Source organism: Nannospalax galili, unplaced genomic scaffold (assembly GCF_000622305.1).
Source record: "Nannospalax galili isolate Female #2095 unplaced genomic scaffold, S.galili_v1.0 scaffold676, whole genome shotgun sequence".
Classification (NCBI taxonomy): Eukaryota; Metazoa; Chordata; class Mammalia; order Rodentia; family Spalacidae; genus Nannospalax; species Nannospalax galili.
Window position 1 is genome coordinate 1,103,165 of NW_008337446.1, and position 20,311 is coordinate 1,123,475.

Sequence of the window (20,311 nt, forward strand, 5' to 3'; positions counted from 1 at the left end):
TTGTATTGAGTATCTACTTCAAATTCATTTTATTGTCTTCAGTGCTAGGGATGGAAGCCAGGACTTTTACCACTGAGTTACAGCCTGAGCCTCTTGAGCAAGATGAGTAAGATGAGATATGCTGAGGCACCAAAAACTTACAGGCAATAATTTGGGGATGGTGTCTGTTTATTTGAGAAAGGGTCTCATGTAGCCCACTCTTGCCTCAAACTCCCTTTATAGCCAGTCTTGTGCTCCTGATCTTCCTACAACTGTCCCTGCCTCCTAAGTGCTGAGAGTCACCAGGCCGAGCTAGGGTCACTTTCTAATAGCTGACGAATTACATCACCTTTGACAGGAAAGACAATGGTACAGAATCAGACTTTCCTTTCTCACTATTCTTTCTTTTTTTGGTCTTTTTGAGACAGGGTCTTCCTGTAGCCCCAGCTGGCCTGGAACTCACTACTCACTATGTAGTCCAGGCTGGCCTTGAACTCACTGAGATCCGCATGCCTATGCCTCCCAAGTGCTGGGATTAAAGGTGTGTGCCACCACACCCAGCCCCTTCCTCACTATTCTTTATCACTAACCCTACTTCCTTACAGTTAGAGAGGCCCAAAGTTCAGTAACTGGAATGAAAAAAGCATTAAAACATTTTTTTTGTTGAATTTTTGTGTATTTCATATAGAACATCTCAATCAATTTTAATCATCTTTAATAACCCCTTCCTCACTGGCACCCTTCCATAGCTCTCCCCCTCACCCCCAGAATTCATACACTCTGTCATTTGTGTTAAGGCCTATTGTGTCAAGTTAGTGTTCCCAGATGCTCCTCAGTGCAAGTTCATCCATTGGAGTCTAGTCAGCATCTCTAGAGTTCCTTCCTTTAAGGTGGTCAGATCTTCCTCACCCAGCAGAAAGCAGCTGCCAATAATTCTTGGACTAAGATTGGGGTCTGCTGCCCATTTTCCCAGTTCTATGCTTAGTTTTTGTCTGCTTAAGTTTGCCTGGGTATTGTGCATGCTGACACTACTGCTGTAGGTTCATATATGCAAGGTCTCAGGAGCTTGTTAAGACTGTTTCCATATGGCCATGCGCCTTCTCCCTGGCTCTTACAATCTTTCTGCCCCCTCTTCTGCAATGGTCCCTGAGCCCTGGGTAGGTAGCTTAATATAGGAGTCCTGTCCAAGGATCTGTATTCTACAGACTTCCCAGATCTTGATGGGAAGGGTCTTGGAGGGCTACTGACCAGAGGAAGCAGCTTCAGATTGTAAGCAGAAATCACTATAAAGACAGCAACTAGAAAGTGGCAAGGAAAAACTCCATGGTCTGTGGCCAGTGCATGAATTCTTCCACTCTAAATGATGACAAAATTAGACTCAGCAATCCAGCATGGATTTAGAAACTACTTGCATAGAACATGGAATAAGACACTAAAATGTATGAAAGGTAAGAAAAAACTGGATAGTTTGACATTTAAAATATAAAAAGTGGCAGATTTATAAATGGGAACAGCAATATTGGGATTTGGGGGGAGAACTAAATACAAAGGTTTTAGAATAGGTTTGAGACAACAAGAATCCAGTATGTGTTGGTTACTAATAACATTACTAAATGTAACATTAGTAATGTTAACATTATTAAATGTTAACATTACTATCATTCATTAGAGACTAGTGCTTTATAAGGTCTCAGGACTCTGTAAAACCAAAGTATGTGAACATGCTTTAAAAAGTCATAGCCATCTAGAGACATGTAAGGAACCAGTATCATTCATGATGTCCTTCTTCAAAATTCTAACTACCCTGGTCTGAGTCTAACTCACCATTGGTTTCCATCAGTAGCATCCCTAGCTAGAATGACCAAGGCTGATTAACTGCTCTAGTCTCTCGAGTCTGAGGCCTCAGTAACTGTTAGTTTGTAGTTTTCTTTTAATATACTTTTATACCACTTAGTTCTGCAAATGTTTTGAAAGTGGCATTTCAATTTTTAGGTACTAAAACAAGCTGGGTCAGATACTACTCATTTTAGAGTTGGGTAGAAAGAATATAGCAAAACTTAATATTTACTGGTAGAAAAAGATGTATCGATTAGATGGTTTAATGGTCAGGAATTATTTCTTCAGCAGTAACATACATGTATCAAGCCTTTACCATGTATGAAGCACTCTGGTGTGAAGTAGAGAGCTTGTTACCAATTTGCCTGCTATATATACAGTCTAGGGATATAAGCCAGAAAAGGAAAAGGAGTTTAAAAAAGTACTCACACTGGCATATGTTAAAATTGAGGGTAAAGCTCACTCCTGTTTCCTTTCAAGGTGGTGAAGCTATCTCCCATTCTTGGTGTAACACCTGTTTGCTTGCAACGTTACTTCAGTGGAGGCATCAGGAGAGCCAGAACTCAAAGTTGTGGTACATGATATTGAAAAGATTACTGACACATGTACGTTTTAGTCAGAAAGGTTCTGAGAGTCTAATGGCAGGAATTACTTCAAGTTTCTTATCTGAGTGCTCCTGGGGGCTACTGAATTGTTTCTGTACACAGTTGAGGACTGGTTTGAAAACTCTAGAAACTTTACTTTTATAAGTATATATTCCTCCATATAAACATTTTTATTATTTTTTCCAACCTTGGAGCCACAAGAAGTTGTTAGAATTAAATATACTGCTGCTGCTTTCTGACTCTCAAAGGTATAGGCCATGATCAGAGTCAAGATTCAATTCATGCAACCAGCCTATGACAAATAGATCCAGGAAGATCCATTCTAAGGCATGTTGTACCTCAAATGACTGTGTATTTAATATTTCATTAAAGGGCGGTCTTCAATTTTACGTGGCTCCCATATTCCAAAAGGATGTGTTTAGTACTTAGCATACTTACTTGAGGAATAACATACCTGTTCTCCTCTGTAGATGACATATTCAGCATACGCCAGCCCATTGACACTAGGTCTTCCAATAACTGAGTGATGTCCTGGAGGAGCATGGGCCATTTTCATGGTGCTAAATTGCAGAAATGATTTTCCAAGGGTCACTCTACAGAAAAGCATTTGTCTAAAGAAGAAAGGAAAGTAGTACTTTGAAGAATGCTTTAAATATAACTGTTAGGCCTTTTGGCTTTATTTTTTAAAGGAAATTAACACAAGGCAAGCTAATGTAAATGCTATTTTCAAATTTATGTGAGGTAATGTGACAGGATTTGATATATTGATTTACTACTTAACAATCATCAGGCTCAATCTCAATAGTTAAACCAATAGTTTAAAGTAGTTTTAGAATAGCTTAGGAATATATCATAGAAAATATCTGGTAGCAATTGTGCCAAGAGGAAAAAGATATACTAGAGAAAATTGAGTTTTCACATGAATGGACAGGAAGAACAAAGAAAATAATCATGAGAACAGCACCTGAAATTTGGGGTATGTACGCATGTACAACCTCAGGTTTTGGTCCTCACCTTCTACCTTGTTTGAGACAAGGTTTTGCTGCTGCTGCCTCTGTGTAAACAGGTTAGGTGGCCCATGAGCTTCGAGGGATTCTCCTGTCTTTGCTGTCTCTCTGGGATTATAAACAATGTACTTGGCTTTTACATGGGCCATGGAGGTTTAAACTCAGGACCTCCCACTGAGAGGCAAGAGCTTTTAACCCTTGAACCAGCTCCCCAGACAAGATTAGGTTTGACTTATTACAGGTAAAAAGTGAAAACCAGGATGATAGTAATAATAAAAGTGGATAACAAAAATATTTAACTTAAATATATGGCTGGAAATCATAAGAACTGGCTGAAATTGGGACAGATGCTAAATGTTCCAGTGAATAAGAAAAACTGGTTGGGAAGAAATTATAAACTATAGCCATGAACCAAATCTAGATGGCACTTGTTTTCAAGAATATAATTTTACAATAAAAGCCTTGCATTCATTTACATATAGCCTATGGTTGCTTTTGCACTCCAAGGGCAGCAATGAGTCTCTGACAAGGATCACATGGCCCTCAATGCTCAATATAAGTATTACCTATTCCTTCAAAGAAAAAGCCAACTGATAATTTCAACAATAAACATTTTAACTAATTAGTACTATTTATCATACTATTAAGTATAGCTTTTTTCAATCAACTAGTTTGGTTTTAGTAATGGCATATGATCTTTGTGTTATGATCAATCAGAAATATTATTCTGAATCAAGAAAACATACGCTGGACCTGCCATAACTAGTTCTGTCTATGGGATGCCACTGATGATCCTCTGGGGTCAAGGGTAGGCATCAACTGTATTTTCTTACAGGTCCTGGAAGGAACTAAGGATCTTGCTCTTGAACTCCACCTTGTCACTGTGGCAGTAGATCAGATCTGCTGTCATCAGATTCCGTGTTTTTCCTGTTGGTTATATGACACAACACCTGACCTGGCCAGTCTTAAGACTCCTGTTTTCTGCTTTTGGCCCCAGGGCTTCTCCGCTGGCTGGTTTGACAGGAGAAAATGCAGGACCTACCCAGTCAGTCCATGAAGCTGCTGGGGAGCAGGTACTGGTCCCAGTTTGCCTCATGTTTGTGGCATTATGCAGATGCAGCAACCAAATATAGGGATACTGGTATGGGGAATGGGGGACAAATGCTGGCCAACATGGCACAACAGCAGATAAATTCTTTCTTTTCTCCACTCATACATGACTATTCCATTACATAGTCTTTCCTATAGCTTCTCCGAGGTGTCTTATGGGCTGAGCAATCAACTGAACTTGTTAGAAACTGTGACGAGCCAGCTCATCAATGCTCATCACTACATGTGTTCTGCTTCCTTCACTTCACCTCCTTTTGTGCCTCTTTCCTGCTTCTGGGGGACTGTCCTTGCCAGTCAAGTAACAGTAGCATGCTTCTGCTTCAGGCTGTTTCCTAGAAGATCCTGGCTAAGACCTGAGCTTATGTGTCTGATTTTACTGAGTAATCATTAATCCTTATCTTGGCTCACTTTACTGCTTATTTTTTAAAGATTTTATTTATTATTTTTATGCTATGTGTATGAGTGTATTGTCTGCATGTATGTTAGTGCCCCCATGTGGTACAATGCCTGTGGAGGTCAGAAGCAGGTGTTGGATCCCCTGGATCTGGAGTTACGGATGGGAGTTAGCCACCATGTGGGTGATAGGAACGTGACCCGGGTCCTCTGGAAGAGCAGCCAGTGCTCTGAACTGCTGAGCCCCCTTTATTGCTTATTTTAGGTTTATTTTGTCTCCATAGGCTTATGTTTTGGCATTCTATAGATTCTTAGGAATTTCGCTGCTTTTAATTATAGAACTCCTGGGGCCGGAGGATGTGGAAGAATGCTATGAAATGCTATCTTTTGGACATGACACAACTATGGCACTCATTAACTCACAGCAGCAGTGGTCACCTATACAAGATCGAGCCAGTTAACATTCCAGTACAGACAGAAGGCCTCCTGAGGCTGTACCCCCTTGCTGAGGCGCTATTGGTGATTGATGGTTGCTGGGAAAGGAGGAGTCATTTTTTTATTGGGGGTATAGCTCTTGGTAAGTTGCCCATGTTCCAGTGGATGGCCCCACACATGCAGGTGGCACTAGCTGGACTCACTGGGTTATAAAAAACAAGAAAAGAGGTCATGAAGGTATGAGGAGGAAGTATTGGTGGGGTCTTAGGGGCGTGGAAAAAGGATATGGATTGGATATGATGAAGATAACATTGTATATGTGTATGAAACTATCAAAGAATAAATTTTAAATATTTTAAAACAAATATAACAAGTCCTAATCTTTGTAAAGTATAACTTCTGTATTGCTTTCCATTGGTTTGGGAAAGAAATACTATCTTTTTCTATTGATTTCAGAGGAAATATAGTATTTTCACTAACTTCTGAATTGTAAAATTCTAGTTTAAAAAGCTGATGCTATGGGGCTAGAGAGATGGCTCACTGTTTGAGAGCACTGGCTGCTCTTGCAGAGGACTCCAGTTCAAATCCTAGCATCCACATGGTGGCTAACAACAGTCTATAACTCCAGCTCCAAGGGATCTGACATCCTCTTCTGATTATTGTGGGCACTGCACAACACAGGTCCACTTACACACGTACAGACAATACACTGATACACATAAGATAAAAATAAATTAAAAATATTTTCTAAAAAAGCTGATGTGCATTTTTTTGCTATTAATTCCAAACTGCTATTCTAAAGCTGGACTTTCCAAGGGAAATTACCCATGCTACACTAATGTAAGCCATGTCACAAGCAACAGCAGGGATGCAAGCTCATTTCCAACTTTAACTTGGTTCAGATGTGACAATAGGTAGACTGCCTATGTTCCACAGCAATCATTCTTGGCTTCTTCTAGACCTGACTCTGAAGCAACTAAAACCCAGGGAGAAAGCAAGCCCAGACACAGATTCGCTACGACCCAGGGTTGGTGGACATGGATCTGTTTTGACCACTGGTGCCAGAACCTTAGTCACTGCTCTAGGCAGAGGCTCATGAGGAACTTCAACAGATGCTGAGAAATATATTAAGTTAGCCGAGGGTGGCATCATTGTACTCAAGGCAGGATGCTCACCTGTGACATATATAACACGACCTGTCTTTGTGTGTGGGACAGCCTGTTCCTCCTCCAATTCCGTAAACATATTGATTGCTTTTTGAGGAGTTTTCGGCAAAGTAAATTCCTGCTCCAAACATTCCTCCTATGTATGCATGTCGCTCATCAAATCCTTTGTGAATAATGGCATTAATGAAAGGAGAACCTAAAAATATAAAGGTAGAAAATTAGTCTTGGAACACTTTGTTAGAATCTCAATTAGCTGCACACTATTTTCACCAAATAGATCAATGTTCAAAAAAAAAAAAAATACTAGGTGACTCAACTTGGTCTTTAAGTTCTGAAACAATTTAGAAAATTGGAAAGCCAGTACCAACATACAACACATTAGGAAGCTAGCCATTATTTTAAAAAAGAGAAAACATGCCATTTTAACACAATATTATTTTAGTTAATATCAATGTGCTTTTCACTTTATTATTTTTTTTTTTTTGTCTTTTTGAGACAGGATCTCCCTGTAGCCCCAGTTGGCCTGGAACTCGCTGTGTAGACCAGGCTGGCCTGGATCTCACAGATCACAGAGATCCACCTGCCTCTGCCTCCCTAGTGCTAGGATTAAAGGCATGTGTCACCACCTCCAGCTCATGCCCTCAACGTCATCTACATTACCAGATGGCAGGCACTTACCGTGGAACAGCATGCGCTCATTGTGGTGGTTGTGATTTTCTTCAGATACTTCCTTTTGTCTGTGACAGAATCGTTCCCTCAGCTTCTTGTTGACAACTTTCTGAATCTTCATAAAGGATGAAGAAACAAGCAGTTATTAGTTATTAGTTATTGCTGGTTTAAAATGACAACTATATTTTCCCTTTGGTGATTTGATTTACATATTATCAGTATGCTAGCATTTACTGACACAACTTTTAGAGTCTTGCTATTCAGTATTTTATTGTTGTTCTGTGTGCATGCTCACTGTGTAGAGTCTCTCACTGAACCTGAAGCTTACAGCTGGTTTGACTAGCTGGCCAGCCTGCTCTTGGGATCTTCCTGTCTCCATCTTCCTGCACTGGGATTACAGGCATGCAATGCCATGCCTTGCTGTTTACATGAGTGCTGGGGATTGGAACTCAGGTCCTCATGTTTGGGCAGCAAGCACTTTATCCACTAAATCATTTCTCTAGCCTCTAGTGTCTCCCCCCATATGTAAATATAACTTCCTGGGTTATTTTGATGTATACCAGGATAATTCCATTAAGTCTGCTAATGAAGAGGATTAAACCATTTCTCAACAGATTTTATTCATCCTCATGCTACCATTCTGAAAAAAAACGTGACAGCTATCTATTTTCAACTGAGATTAAGATATGTATGTATATATTCTAGGTTCATCAATGACTTCAGTAGTTTGACAATCTGGGCCTTCAATGCTACTTTCAAATGATTAAAAAAAAAAAATACTGCTATGAAGGGTCCAAATCTAAGGATGTGCTGGGAGAGACCCACATTCACACTTGTGCCACCAACAGCAGCTGATTTCTGATTTAGCCATCTGTTTGGGGCTGTACTATCAACTGCTAGCCAAGGGTGGTCTTAGGGTTAGAGGTTATAGTGAGAAAACATTTGATTTCAGGACAACAAATTTCTACAGTTTTTTTCCATTGTTGAGATTTTATTTTTGCATTAGCTCTGCAATCTACTTTTTACCATGAATACTTGCAAACTTACTCGAATAACATTGTATCTGTTGAAGATACCACCAGCATTACCACCATCTCTGTGTTCTCGAATAGTACTCTGCATCTACAGAACAAAAGAAAATAATTAACCTTATGAAAATACAACAGTGTCCAATCATAGGCTTTTCCTCCGCCATCTTCAGAACATTCAGATTCTAGCTGGTCTCATCACTGGTGAGTCTGAAGCTCAAAGCAAACAGAAGCTCACTGCAAAATAGCCACCAAATATAATGAATGAGCATCTGTGCTGAGAAAACAGTCATAAATACTAAAGTATGCATTTTCTCATAAGTTTTAAAAAATATTTTATTTTTATTTTATGTGTATGAGTGTATTGCCTGCACTTATGTAAGTACACCTGTGTTGTACAATGCCCACAGAGGTCAGAAGAGGGCGTCAGATCCCCTGAAACTGGAGCTATGGATGGTTGGTAGCCACCAGGTGGGTGCTGGGAATGGAACCCAGGTCCTCTGCAAGAGCAGCCTTCTCTCCAGCTCCTCTGATAAAACTTTGAGGGATTTTTTTTTTTTTTTTTTGTAAATACAATGAAGCAACAACAAAAAAAATCACTTTAAATAATTTATAATTACTTTTATGTTATCATAAATAAAAGGCAATTCTGTAATGAAGTCACTAAAATGGTATTCAATCGATACCACATTAGATAAAAGCTAAAAATACATCTTTGTTTCACAGGTGAACTGTTCTGTTTTATCTCAATAGTCTTTGGGATCCTGATGCATATCAACCCAGGGAAGTAGAATATAATGTACAGTTAAAAAGAATAACTTTCTTCTGACCACTGTTAATTCTTCTTCTAATCCTAAATTAAAAATAATTATTATGGAAAAGAAAAAGGTTTTAAAGACTTAGGTTTCTTAGACTATGGTTAGAGCACTTGCCTAGAAGGTACAAGGCTTTGGATATCAAGACTTAGTCTCACAGAAATGACCCAAGTTTCCAACAGAATTGATTCACAGAATGAATTTTCTATTCACTGCTCCATTTGGGAGAATATGAGCTACATATTTTACAATGCCAGAATTTACTACTGGCATAAGCTAAATGTGAGCAAAAGTACTGCTATGGGGTAATGATCTTGAATCACCAATATGACTTCCTAGCGCCTGAATGGAGATAACATGGGCATTAAAAAGGAAGGAACAGGGGTTGGGATTTAGCTCAGTGGTAGAGCGCTTGCCTAGCAAGCGCAAGGCTCTGGGTTCAGTCCTCAGCTCTGGGAAAAAAAAAAAGGAAGGAAGGAAGGAAGGAAGGAAGGAAGGAAGGAAGGCAGGCAGGCAGGCGGGGGAGTTAGTTTAGTGGTTAATAGTACTTACTGCTCTTCTAGAGGACCTGAGTTAAGGTCCCAGCACCCACATTGGGCTGCTCACAGCTGCCTATAACTTAGCTGCCTATAACTCTAGCTCCAGGGGAAGCCAACACCTTCCCCTGGCCTCCTTAGACACCTACATGCACATGCAGCACACATGCATACACACATGCATGCATACACATACGCACATGCACATACACACAGACACATATACACATAAAATAAAAATAAAACAAACCTTAAAAAAATTAAAAATCGACAACTAACCCTTAAATGTAGGCATATCTGCTTCTGCTTAGGTATTTGCAGAGTGATGGAATCAGGCAGCTTACTTACAAAATTGGAGTCAGACACTGTATTAGGGGCAGTAAGTAAGGTACAAGCCATCAGTAGAGGGGAATTTCTACACTACCTTTCTACCAAGGGGTTCATACAAACGGTCTTTGAAAGAATTATGTAATCAGCTTCAGAAGCATATACGAAATCAGGCACGTTACTATACACTCACACTACATAAAAAATAAAGACTAGAATGTATTTTCTACCTATGAGGTAGGCTTCTCATAAGAAAATAGTTCTAATAGGATTGTCACTTGCATGAGTTTCAAGGAAGTTTCCAGAACAAAAAGATGGAGCTACCCTACATATTAGATGTCCTAGGCTTGTGGTATGAAACCAATGTGGTTTAATATATAATCATATTTTAATATTTGATAGTGGCTAAGTGAGTCTAAGTAACAGGCAAATAATCCTAGGATAGTATAAAATAAGTTTATATCTTCTGGAAAAACAGGCTTCTACTAGGATTCAGGAAAGAAAATTAAAGCTCTTTTTGATGTCCATTACCTCTTCTTCTACTGACTGATATTCTTTATCTTCTGGAGCAAGATCTAGCAAAATAGTTCCCTGATTCACACAGTGAAAAGTCAAATAAGGATTGGTTCCTGTAAGAGAGAAAAATTAACATATAAAGCACAAGTCCATACTACCCAAGCTCTATTCAATTTTGGGAAAACTTAATCATAAAAATTGGCATTTTGGAATGAGCCTAATCTAATCTATTTTCAATTTCAACCTCAAAGATGAGTTATGTTAAATATACCAAAGGCAAAAGAAGAAATGATGGTGTTAAGGGATTTATCTGTTCTCAAAGAACTCCTTATATACAGCAGGGCTCAGCAACATTTGCTTAACTGAATTCAGTCATGAGCATAGCTGATGATAGGTCTGACACTAAAGAGAAACATACACTGAAATTATAATGTAGTCAGGTCTAAAATATAAACCCTCCTGGGATGGCCTGAAATGCTCAGACACAAGTTTTCCTTGTTAATCTCATGGGTTAACTATAATACTGTAAGCAAAGACTCAAGTTCAAAACTTTCTACCTTTCAGTTTCATGTTGTTTTTGCAATCCTATTGGCTTCACAGATTAATGCATTTCCTTCTTCTGTCTCACTTTCCTACATTGCAAGTACTTCTCACAAAGAGAGAAATGATAAACATGAAAGAGAAAGAAAAGAGGCTCCTAACAGGCCAAGGACAATAGGAATGACTGAGCTGAGGTCCTGAGGTGGGGAGAAAGGTTCCGGATGAGTTAAGAAAGAAAGGCAGATTATGAAAAGGCGTGTTCTAAGTGTCTGATTTTATCCTGAAAACATTAGGATTCTATTGAAAGGTTCTAGGCGTTAGGGTGATGGGATTACATACTCATTCTGGAGAGTCCTCTGGTGACTGTGGAGACACTGGAGGGAGGCAAAGGTGCAGGTTGGAGATAAGCCGGACAGTGGCTCTGATGTCCAGGACAGGGAATGGTGGCTTGAGTTAGGTGAAAGCAGTGGGAAAAGACAGAAGTACAGAGAGTCCAGAGAAAATTCAGGATATAAAGTGTAGGGAAAGGGAAGATTCTCAGACTCTTCCAGCTAGTGGAAGTATAAATTTAATAACTGAGATGAGGAAGGCAGGAGATACTGTTAACAGTTGCCTGCATGTGCTCTGGGCTCCGACTACCCAAGCTCAAATACCAACCCTGACACTGCTTCACTAACTGCTTGAAATAATTTTTCTGAATAGTTTACCTTGTTGTCCACCCAAAAGTCTTTCAACTCCTTTGATTAATTTGTGACGGTGTCCATATGCATTGATGCCTATTTCTTTCAACTCTTCATGACCCATATCGGCCAACACATCTAGTGTAATCTGAAAAAAAATAGACATCAAATCTTTAGCGCTCTTTGAGAATAAAAGCTCTTCCAACGTCTATAATGCTAGGGTTACCACACAAACTTGATAAACCTTTGTTTCCTTTATAAGCATGACCCTTAAAGTTGTCTTAATATCAGTTTACTTGAAAAACTCTTTAATTTGTTTCAAGTCAATCGAGAATTAAAAAGGGAGACACAGTATGATGGAAAGTCAGATGGGCATTGTCATAGCTCTTTCTAACCGTGAGATTCTATCATCTTCTGCATGCCTCAGATAGGAGGAATCAGCAGCTTGGAAATGGGAACAGGCAGGAGAATGAATGACCGAAGGACAGAAGTGTTTGGTATAAACACAATTGGGCAAAAGTAAGCAGTTTCAGGTAAGCAGACCTGAGCTAAGAAATAATTGAGCCAAAAGGCTGCCTTTAAAAGGTTGTCAGATTTAGATCTTAAGTATTAGTTTACATTGCAGATCATTTTATAGAGAAGCCACATTAGAAAGTCCAATATGGCCAGAAAAGAATTTTTATGTTCATAAATGCTCAGGCTTAATAATCCCTGCTGCCTTACACACAATCTATTTTTGTACAGAATAGTGGTCTTTAATTTTTCCTATTCATCCCAGATGGAGATAATTAGTTTGTTAATTCCCAACACCTTTGCATTTAGTTGGTTAGAATCTGGCACACTGAGATCTACAGTAATTATGTTCTACTACCACCCAGTGGCAGAGTTCAGCGCATGCAGGCTGCAATCACCAGCAGTCACACAGAGGAAGAGCCTGCAGTCTTCCAGTACAGAAGATGGCCCTGTGACAACCCAAACAGTCTGTAAGACTGGCCCTTGGTTTTCCCTTTGGAAAACTGGGCTGTCCTTTATATAGAGATTCTTTTTCTATCTTATATGAGAATTAAAAAAAACCTAAGCATAGACTTTTCTACCCTTATAGTTACATGTAATACTTAAACTGACAAATTAGGCCCAGAGCTCTGATTTTTCCTGTGAAAATGAAATATTACACAATGAGTTGGACTGTCTCAGTGCAATAAGCACACACTGCTCATTCTCTGAAGTAATTTACTGTATTACTGCTAAGTGGCCATTCAAGAAATAATTGTTTCATTGCACAAAATGGGCAATTCACTTCCAATCACCCAAGAGATATTTTCAATGAAGCTTAAAAAATAAACAAAAAACAAAAAAACAAACAGCAACTCTGAATTAGAAATTAGAACAGTTCAGAAAATAGGGGCCTTTACATTTTTAGGAAGATGTGATTTTAATGTAATTTGTGAACCATGTTATTTATATCTTTTTCTTCTAAATATTCTATAGTTTAAATAATTCTACAGTTTAAAGAAGGTCAACATAAAAACACTGCTTCATATACATCTTGTAACTTTAGTTTGTACACATGAAATATTTCTAATTTATATACATAGTGCATAGCTGAAGGATGTAAACCAGGTTAGAAGAAAGACAAAACACAGCAAGCAGACAAAACAAAACAACAACAACAAAAACAAAAACCAGTATTTCTGTGCTGGAGAGATGGATCAGTGGTTAAGAGCATTGACTGCTCTTGCAAAGGACCTAGGTTCGAATCTCAACACCCGCACAGCAGCTAACAACCATCTATATCACTCCAGTTCCAGGAGATCTGATACCCTCTTCTGACCTCCTTGGGCACTGCCTGACAAAGGTGTACTCACATGCATGCAGGCAATACACTAATATACATAAAATAATTGAAAAAACAGAAACAGTATTTCTAACCATATTCCAGAGAAGTGATGGAGAAAGTTCCCCAACAGAGAAACCTTGGAAAGTACCAGATTTAGTTTAGATAGCAGGGCTGAGAGCTGGTCTCCTATTTGGTGTGGAAAGCAGCCTCTAAAATGACTCCCAGAGATCCTTAGCTCCTAGCATTCGTGTCTCAATTAAAAGCCCCTTCCCTTGAGTGTAGGTTAGACTTACTGGCTCATTCCTAATGGGAAATATTTTTTTTTAATTTTTATTTAATTTTTTTTGTGTGCATACATGCATGTGCATGTGAATGTGCATGTGGAAGTCAGAAGACAACTTGTGTAGTTAGTTCTCCTTTTGTACCATGTGGGCTCTGGGGGTTAAACTCAACAGTCAGGTCTGGTGGCAAGCACCTACCCACTGAGCCAGGATATCACCTTTTACACCAGAGACTGTGGCTTTTGTCTTGGCCACTTACTCATGTAGACTGGACCCTTGCAGGGAGCTGCTACCACAATATGGTCAAAAGGCTCCAAGATTCCTACCTTCCTTATATTCATCATACCCTGCTGCCTTTAGTAAAATGCCACATTAGAGGTACCTACATGGTAAGGAACTGAGTCCTGCAACTAACCATGTGAACTTGGATGAGGATTCTTCTCTAGATGAGGCTTCAACATGAAATATCAGTCTTGGTTAATATTTAGAATGCAGCCCTGGGAGATATCTTGAAGCAAAAGATACAATTAAGCCATACACAGAACCCTGCTCTACAAAATCTACATTGGGTTATATATTACTAGGCTTTTGGTAACTGGTCAAGCAGCATAGATAATACAAATGTCATAAGGTCACCATCAGGACAGAACCATAGGTGAGGGGGCAAGGCCAGTCAACAATGTGAGTGAGCTTAGAAGGTGACCTCCATCTTTGCCAGCAGAATCTCCAGATGAGACTGAATACTTGGCTCATATCTACTACAACTTCATGAGACATTTCGTTAGAAGTACCCAACAAGTCATGATTGTATTCTTGACCAACAAGAATTATGACAGAATAACTGTTTGTTATTTTAAGCCACGAAGTTTTGGAGGACTTTTGGTTAAATATTAGAAGATAATGTATGTTATATTGATGATTATCTAACTTTTTTGCTTAGCGTCACATGAAAAGAATAAACAAGAAAATAAGCAACCAAAGAAAAAGAAAATATTTATTATGCTATACTGAAGGACAAAAGGGATCAAAAGATAACATTTGGAATCTGAAAACAAAAGGAATTGGCTCAATTTAATATACTATTTTGTTGCTGTCTTTTTGAGACAGGGTCTCCCTGTAGCCCCAGCTAGTTTGGAACTTGCTATGTAGACCGGGCTGGCCTTGAACTCATACAGATCCACTTGCCTCTGCCTCTCAAGTGCTGGGATTAAAGACATGTGCCACCACGCCCAACATTACACTTTTAACTATATATAAGTAGACATTATTGCAATTCCACCCGTATTTCTTGTTTGTACTCACTATATATCAAGCACAGCTCAAAGCACTTACTTTACTATATTATCTAGTTTAATCATCACAATGATGCATCAAAGTACTACTAATATTCTAATGAGGAAATTGAGGCTCAGAGATGCCCTAAAGATAGTTCAAGGAAGAGCCAAAAGGGCTGGGAACACAGCTGGATGGTAGGGTGCTGGGGGAGCATGCACAAAGCCCTAGGGTTGATTTCTGGTACTAAAGGTGGGGAAAAATGCAAGATGTTTAACATATAACATCTGCTTGAAAAAGTCACATGTTAGCTGGGATAGACTGCCAACCTTCGTTTCCCCTGTGTTCTATTTTCTAAACGAGAAGTCTAAAAGTAACTAAATATTAAATTCAGTTGCTTTCAGTTACATGTGTCTAATTTGTCTCCATATTTAGCAGGCAGTAGCCACTGGGAAACACTGGATTTATGCTCATTCATTCAAATGTCAAATGTTTGATGAGTACCCTCTATATGCAAAACATTTATATAAAAAACTAAATAAATTTCATTTAATTCTAAACCTACTGTAGTCCAGAAAATTCAAATCCTGGCAAGCGTAATTTGTTATAAAAGAGTGGGACCATGAAACAGCACTACTACAATGTTCATGCTATTTATTTGCAACAAGTAAACAGAAAAATACTGTGAGGATGGGTTCATATGCAGGGAATTCCTATGGGAATGCATGGGAAGGTTAGTGCTCTGTCAGAATTGCCAAGTAGGGCTGAGAAAGAACAGGAAGGGGGTCAAGGAGGCTCTTAGGAGGTAATAAATAATTCAGCTCAGAATGGACAGGTAGGGGAAATAGGGAAAGATATGTAAAAAAGGGGAACAATATGTACAAAGTGAAAACCAGGTAAGAATACAGAATGTTTAAGGGATTTAAAGTAATATACCTTTAAAGGGCTAGCGGTTAATGTGTATAAAGGAACAAGAAGAAAGGGCAGAGTAAGGGCAAAGAGCACGTTCAGTTATACTAAGGAAATCACAAGCTTGTTTTGCTAGTTATTTTCTTTGGACGGGACGGGGGGTATTTATATGCAGCATACATGAATATAAAATTATGAACTTTAGAATATAGTCCATAAATGTCACTTGTGGTAGAGTTGCCTCCTGCTTCTAAGATTTGCTCATTTTACCTGGGGTGTGAAGAGAAAACTAATTGTTTGAACTGAAAAGGCCTTTCTTACACTTGGGCTAAAAAACTTTGTATTTACAATATTTTTACACATTTATAATAAAGTCATTTGTGACTAAGCTTTCATTTTACAGGACTTTAATGAAAATCTATATAGTTGCTTTTAGTGAAAATATATGTTGACTATAAATATATCCAATGTGCTAAGTCATAGCAATTGAGTTCCAGAAATTAAAATATAAATTAAGTTTGTCTTCTTTTATAAAAAGTGTTCTAGGTAGGAAACGAGAGGTCAAAGTCACACATGCACATGCACGCACACACATGCACGCACACACACACACACACACACACACACACACACACACACACACACACAAGGGATTCTGATACATTTTGGAAGTACCTACATGGAGTGAGACAGTTTACAGACTTCTGAGGAAAGAACTGAGATGGTAGAGCTAGAACACAATACATGAAGAAGTTCTTCCAAGAGCAGAAATAACATAAGGCTATCTCACCTCACTGGGAAGAAGTGTTCAAGCATGGAGAACACAGGGTATTAGAGTCTCGGAAAACAGAATGGTTCCCTGGCTGCAGCTAATTCCTAAGACAGGAATTAACTGGGCACAATGCATGTACCCTCATGCTTGTGCATTATACAAGTATCTTGGCTATCACCACACATGACTGCAGAATGTTTATGGTAGAAAAGTTTAAAGGTATGCTATGGAAAGAGTAAAGGAACTTGCTACTTTATAATCAAAGGCTAGACAAACAAAATCTGCACTTGAAATGAACTTGATTGTCTGCCAAATGAGACAGAAGACAGTCAGTCAAACATAGTTCTGTGCAAAGAAAGTCATGCCTCAGTAACAGGTTATATACAGTAAGTGCAATAGTTAACACCTTGACCAAGAAAAGAGTACAGAAATTATTTTAGCCGAAAGAAAATCAATGGAACATTGATTTACTGAACAAAACTGCAGTGAAAAGGAATAAAATTGATGAAAACAGGATAAGTTGTCAGAAGGACGGACTGAGGGCTGAATCATTAAACTACTAAAGTCAATTAACATGAAAGAAATACACCATAGGAGGAGTTACTGACAAAGAGAATATACAATATACAAAAACAAACAAAGCCATAAATCATAATGCAAACTGACTGAAAGCATAGAAAATAAAGTTCTATGGAAAACTTTCTACAGTCAACTGGAGTGGTTTTAAGTGAAGATATGTTGGAAATTTCACAATTATTGTACTCATGATTTGGAATGGAGGGATACAGCTGTCAATGTGGCTAGAGCAGATAATGTTTCAAACAGCTTCAAAATCTTCATGTTTACAATAGTCTCATAGGACCCCTCTAGCCCAGAAGATGAATAAATGATAGGAAAAGGAAATTCTTATGAAGTCTACAACATGTTCATCAGGAAATGGAAGAAGCACGTGATGCCTCAGCAAAGCACGTTTTAAAAATGGCAAAAAAAGGGAGCAAAATTTAGTTGGGAATTTTTACTGTCACATTTGCAGGTGTATTTTACACAGAAGGAAAGCACAGGCTAAATGGCTTTTGGCCCACGTTTATAGTTATTAAGAGAAAATACTGAATCACAGAATTTATTTTGTTCAATTCTATTTCTATTCAACTGTTTGGGTCATTAAAGCACTAAAGATGAACTATAATAAATTTAAAGGAATTTTATTTACCTTAAAAAAGCATAAGAAGGCCAGGTGTGGTGGCATATGCCTTTAATTCCAGCATTTGGGAGGCTGAGGCAGGAGGCCAACTTGGTTTACATAGTGAGTTCCAGGACAGTTGGGGCTACAGGCAGACCCTGTCTCAAAAAGATGAAGACATAAGAAATTCTTAATAATACAGAGGATTTAAAAAAAAAAACTCTGAAACGATTCAATACAACCTAGGTTATCCTCAATTTGTTATGCTGCCCAGGCTGGCCTCAAATTTGTGATCCTTCTGCCTGCACCCCAAGTCCTGGGATTATAGCAGTGTACTTACATAACTGAGATTTTAAAAAATATTTTATTTATTATTTTCATTTAATGTGTATTTGTGTAATGCGTGTATGTAGGTAGATGCACCCATATTGTCCAATTCCCATGGAAGTCAGAAGAAGGCGCTGGATCCCCTGGAACTGGAGTTATTAACAGTTGTTAGTCACCATGTGGGTGCTAGAATTTGAACCCAGGTCTTCTGTAAGAACAGCCAGTGCTCTTATCTGCTGAACCATCTCTCCAGCCCTATACCTGAGATTTTTTAATTAATTAAAGGACTAACTCTAAGACTATACAGAAACCAGAACAGAGTAGAAGAACTTGGAAATGTAATTATGTCACATACTAAAAAACTACAGAAGTTTATCATAAATGGGGGAATATCTGTAGAGGTGGACAGTTGGAAAAGGTAAAGTCCACGGTGAACTGACCAGGTCTTTGGGATAGTTGATTTTAGTTTTAGCTTGTCACAAACTAAAATCACCTGAGTAGGACTCACCTGAGGAATTGTCCTGATAGCCTTAACTGCTGTGGGGAGACCCACCCCAATGTGAGCAGCACCTTCTGGAAGAAGCCCAGCTACAAAAGAAATGGCAAAAGGAAGAGCATTCTCCTGCTCTCTTGGATTCCCTCTTGCCACTGAGCTAAAGTGTCCTGTGGCTGCTGCTGCTTTCTTCACTGACATCAGATCCAGCATTTCCAAATTTCTGTTGCTTGGAAGGATTAGTAATGTTCCAGGAATTCTCCAGGTTTTCTAGGTCACACTGGACTGCCGAGGCATCCATCCAGCCATGTGGACTAAGCAGCTACTGGGTTGTGGGTCTCTCCAGTGTGAGACAGCCATGGTAGGGCTCCTCCAACTACTGATGTGTATGTACACGTACACACACACACACACACACACACACAGAGTTTCTTTTTTAAACCCTAATACAGCCTTGGTAAGAAAGCCTCTAAATATGCTGTTGGGGGCTTAGTGGTAGCTATCCAAAAGATAAGTTCTAAATCCCTAAAGCCTGTGAAATATTACCTTATTTGGAACAAGGGAGTGCCCAGATGCATATCTTGAAACTGAGAGATTTTCCAGAAGGACCTATATGTAATTTAAGTGTACCTTATAAGAGACATAGGAGAAGACAGAAGGCAGCAGAGTATAGTAATATGACCACAAGTCTAAGGCAGCTGGAAGGTTGGGGAACAGGTTTTTCTCTAGAATCTCTGTAAAGAATGCATCCCTGACAATTTGAGTTCAGTCTTCTGAGAGAACAAATTTCTGTTAAACTACACATCTGAAGCAATTTGCTGTTAGCTTTATGAAACAATATATGTGAGCCAAGAGAATAGACTTTGGTTTAAAACAGGGTTAAAAACAACAAACAGATTAAGCACAGGGGCAGACTGAGGAACACCTTTAAGTCACGAAATAAAGAGATTTGAAGAAGGCCATGATAAGCTGCTGGGGTCTTTAAAAGGTATGAAAGCTGTATTCTACACTTGCCCCGAAGGTAACAAGTTATCTTCTCTGCCTCAAAGGCTGCCATGGACGTTAAGGAAGTGAGTCCACACCTGGGAGTGTGATGCAACACCTCTCCATCTGAGATTCCATGTACCACAATAAAGGCAATCTCACAAAGTCTTATCATCATCCAGTATTACTGAGCATTGCAATGAAAGCGTGAGATAGTAAGAACTCAATATCCTGTATAAAAACAGTGTGGCAAACAGAAGTTTTAGTAAATACAATACTAATGAAATCAGACGCATAGATGCTAGGGCTTTTTGGAAACAAAATCTCCCCCCCCCAAAAAAAAAGTATTTTTTTGAAGCAGTTTCCTAATCTAAGTCTGGCAAGTGCTCTATCACTGAGCTATACCCTCAGTTCTCATGGTCTGACTTTTGACAGGTGACAAAATGTACAGCACAAGACTGCTTATAAAGAGAAAACAGCTGGGCATGGTAGCGCATGCCTTTAATCCCAGAGGCAGGAGGATCTCTGTGAGTTCGAGGCCAGCCTAGTCTACATAGTGAGTTCCAGACCAGCTGGGGCTACAGGGAGACCCTGTCTCAAAAAGACCAAAAAAA

General features: G+C 39.0%; 1 protein-coding gene across 1 annotated transcript in view; it reads right to left on the bottom strand.

Annotated features, from left to right (window-relative positions):
• Tnks (tankyrase) overlaps positions 1-20,311 on the bottom strand; it is a 214,673-nt gene that overhangs the window by 5,583 nt on the left and 188,779 nt on the right. The window contains exons 21-26 of the mRNA XM_008832600.2: positions 11,670-11,790; positions 10,438-10,535; positions 8,248-8,322; positions 7,210-7,315; positions 6,541-6,727; positions 2,875-3,031 (exon numbers count right to left, since the gene is read on the bottom strand). Of these exons, the coding sequence (XP_008830822.1) occupies positions 2,875-3,031; positions 6,541-6,727; positions 7,210-7,315; positions 8,248-8,322; positions 10,438-10,535; positions 11,670-11,790 (744 nt within the window). The remainder of the gene's footprint in view (positions 1-2,874; positions 3,032-6,540; positions 6,728-7,209; positions 7,316-8,247; positions 8,323-10,437; positions 10,536-11,669; positions 11,791-20,311) is intronic.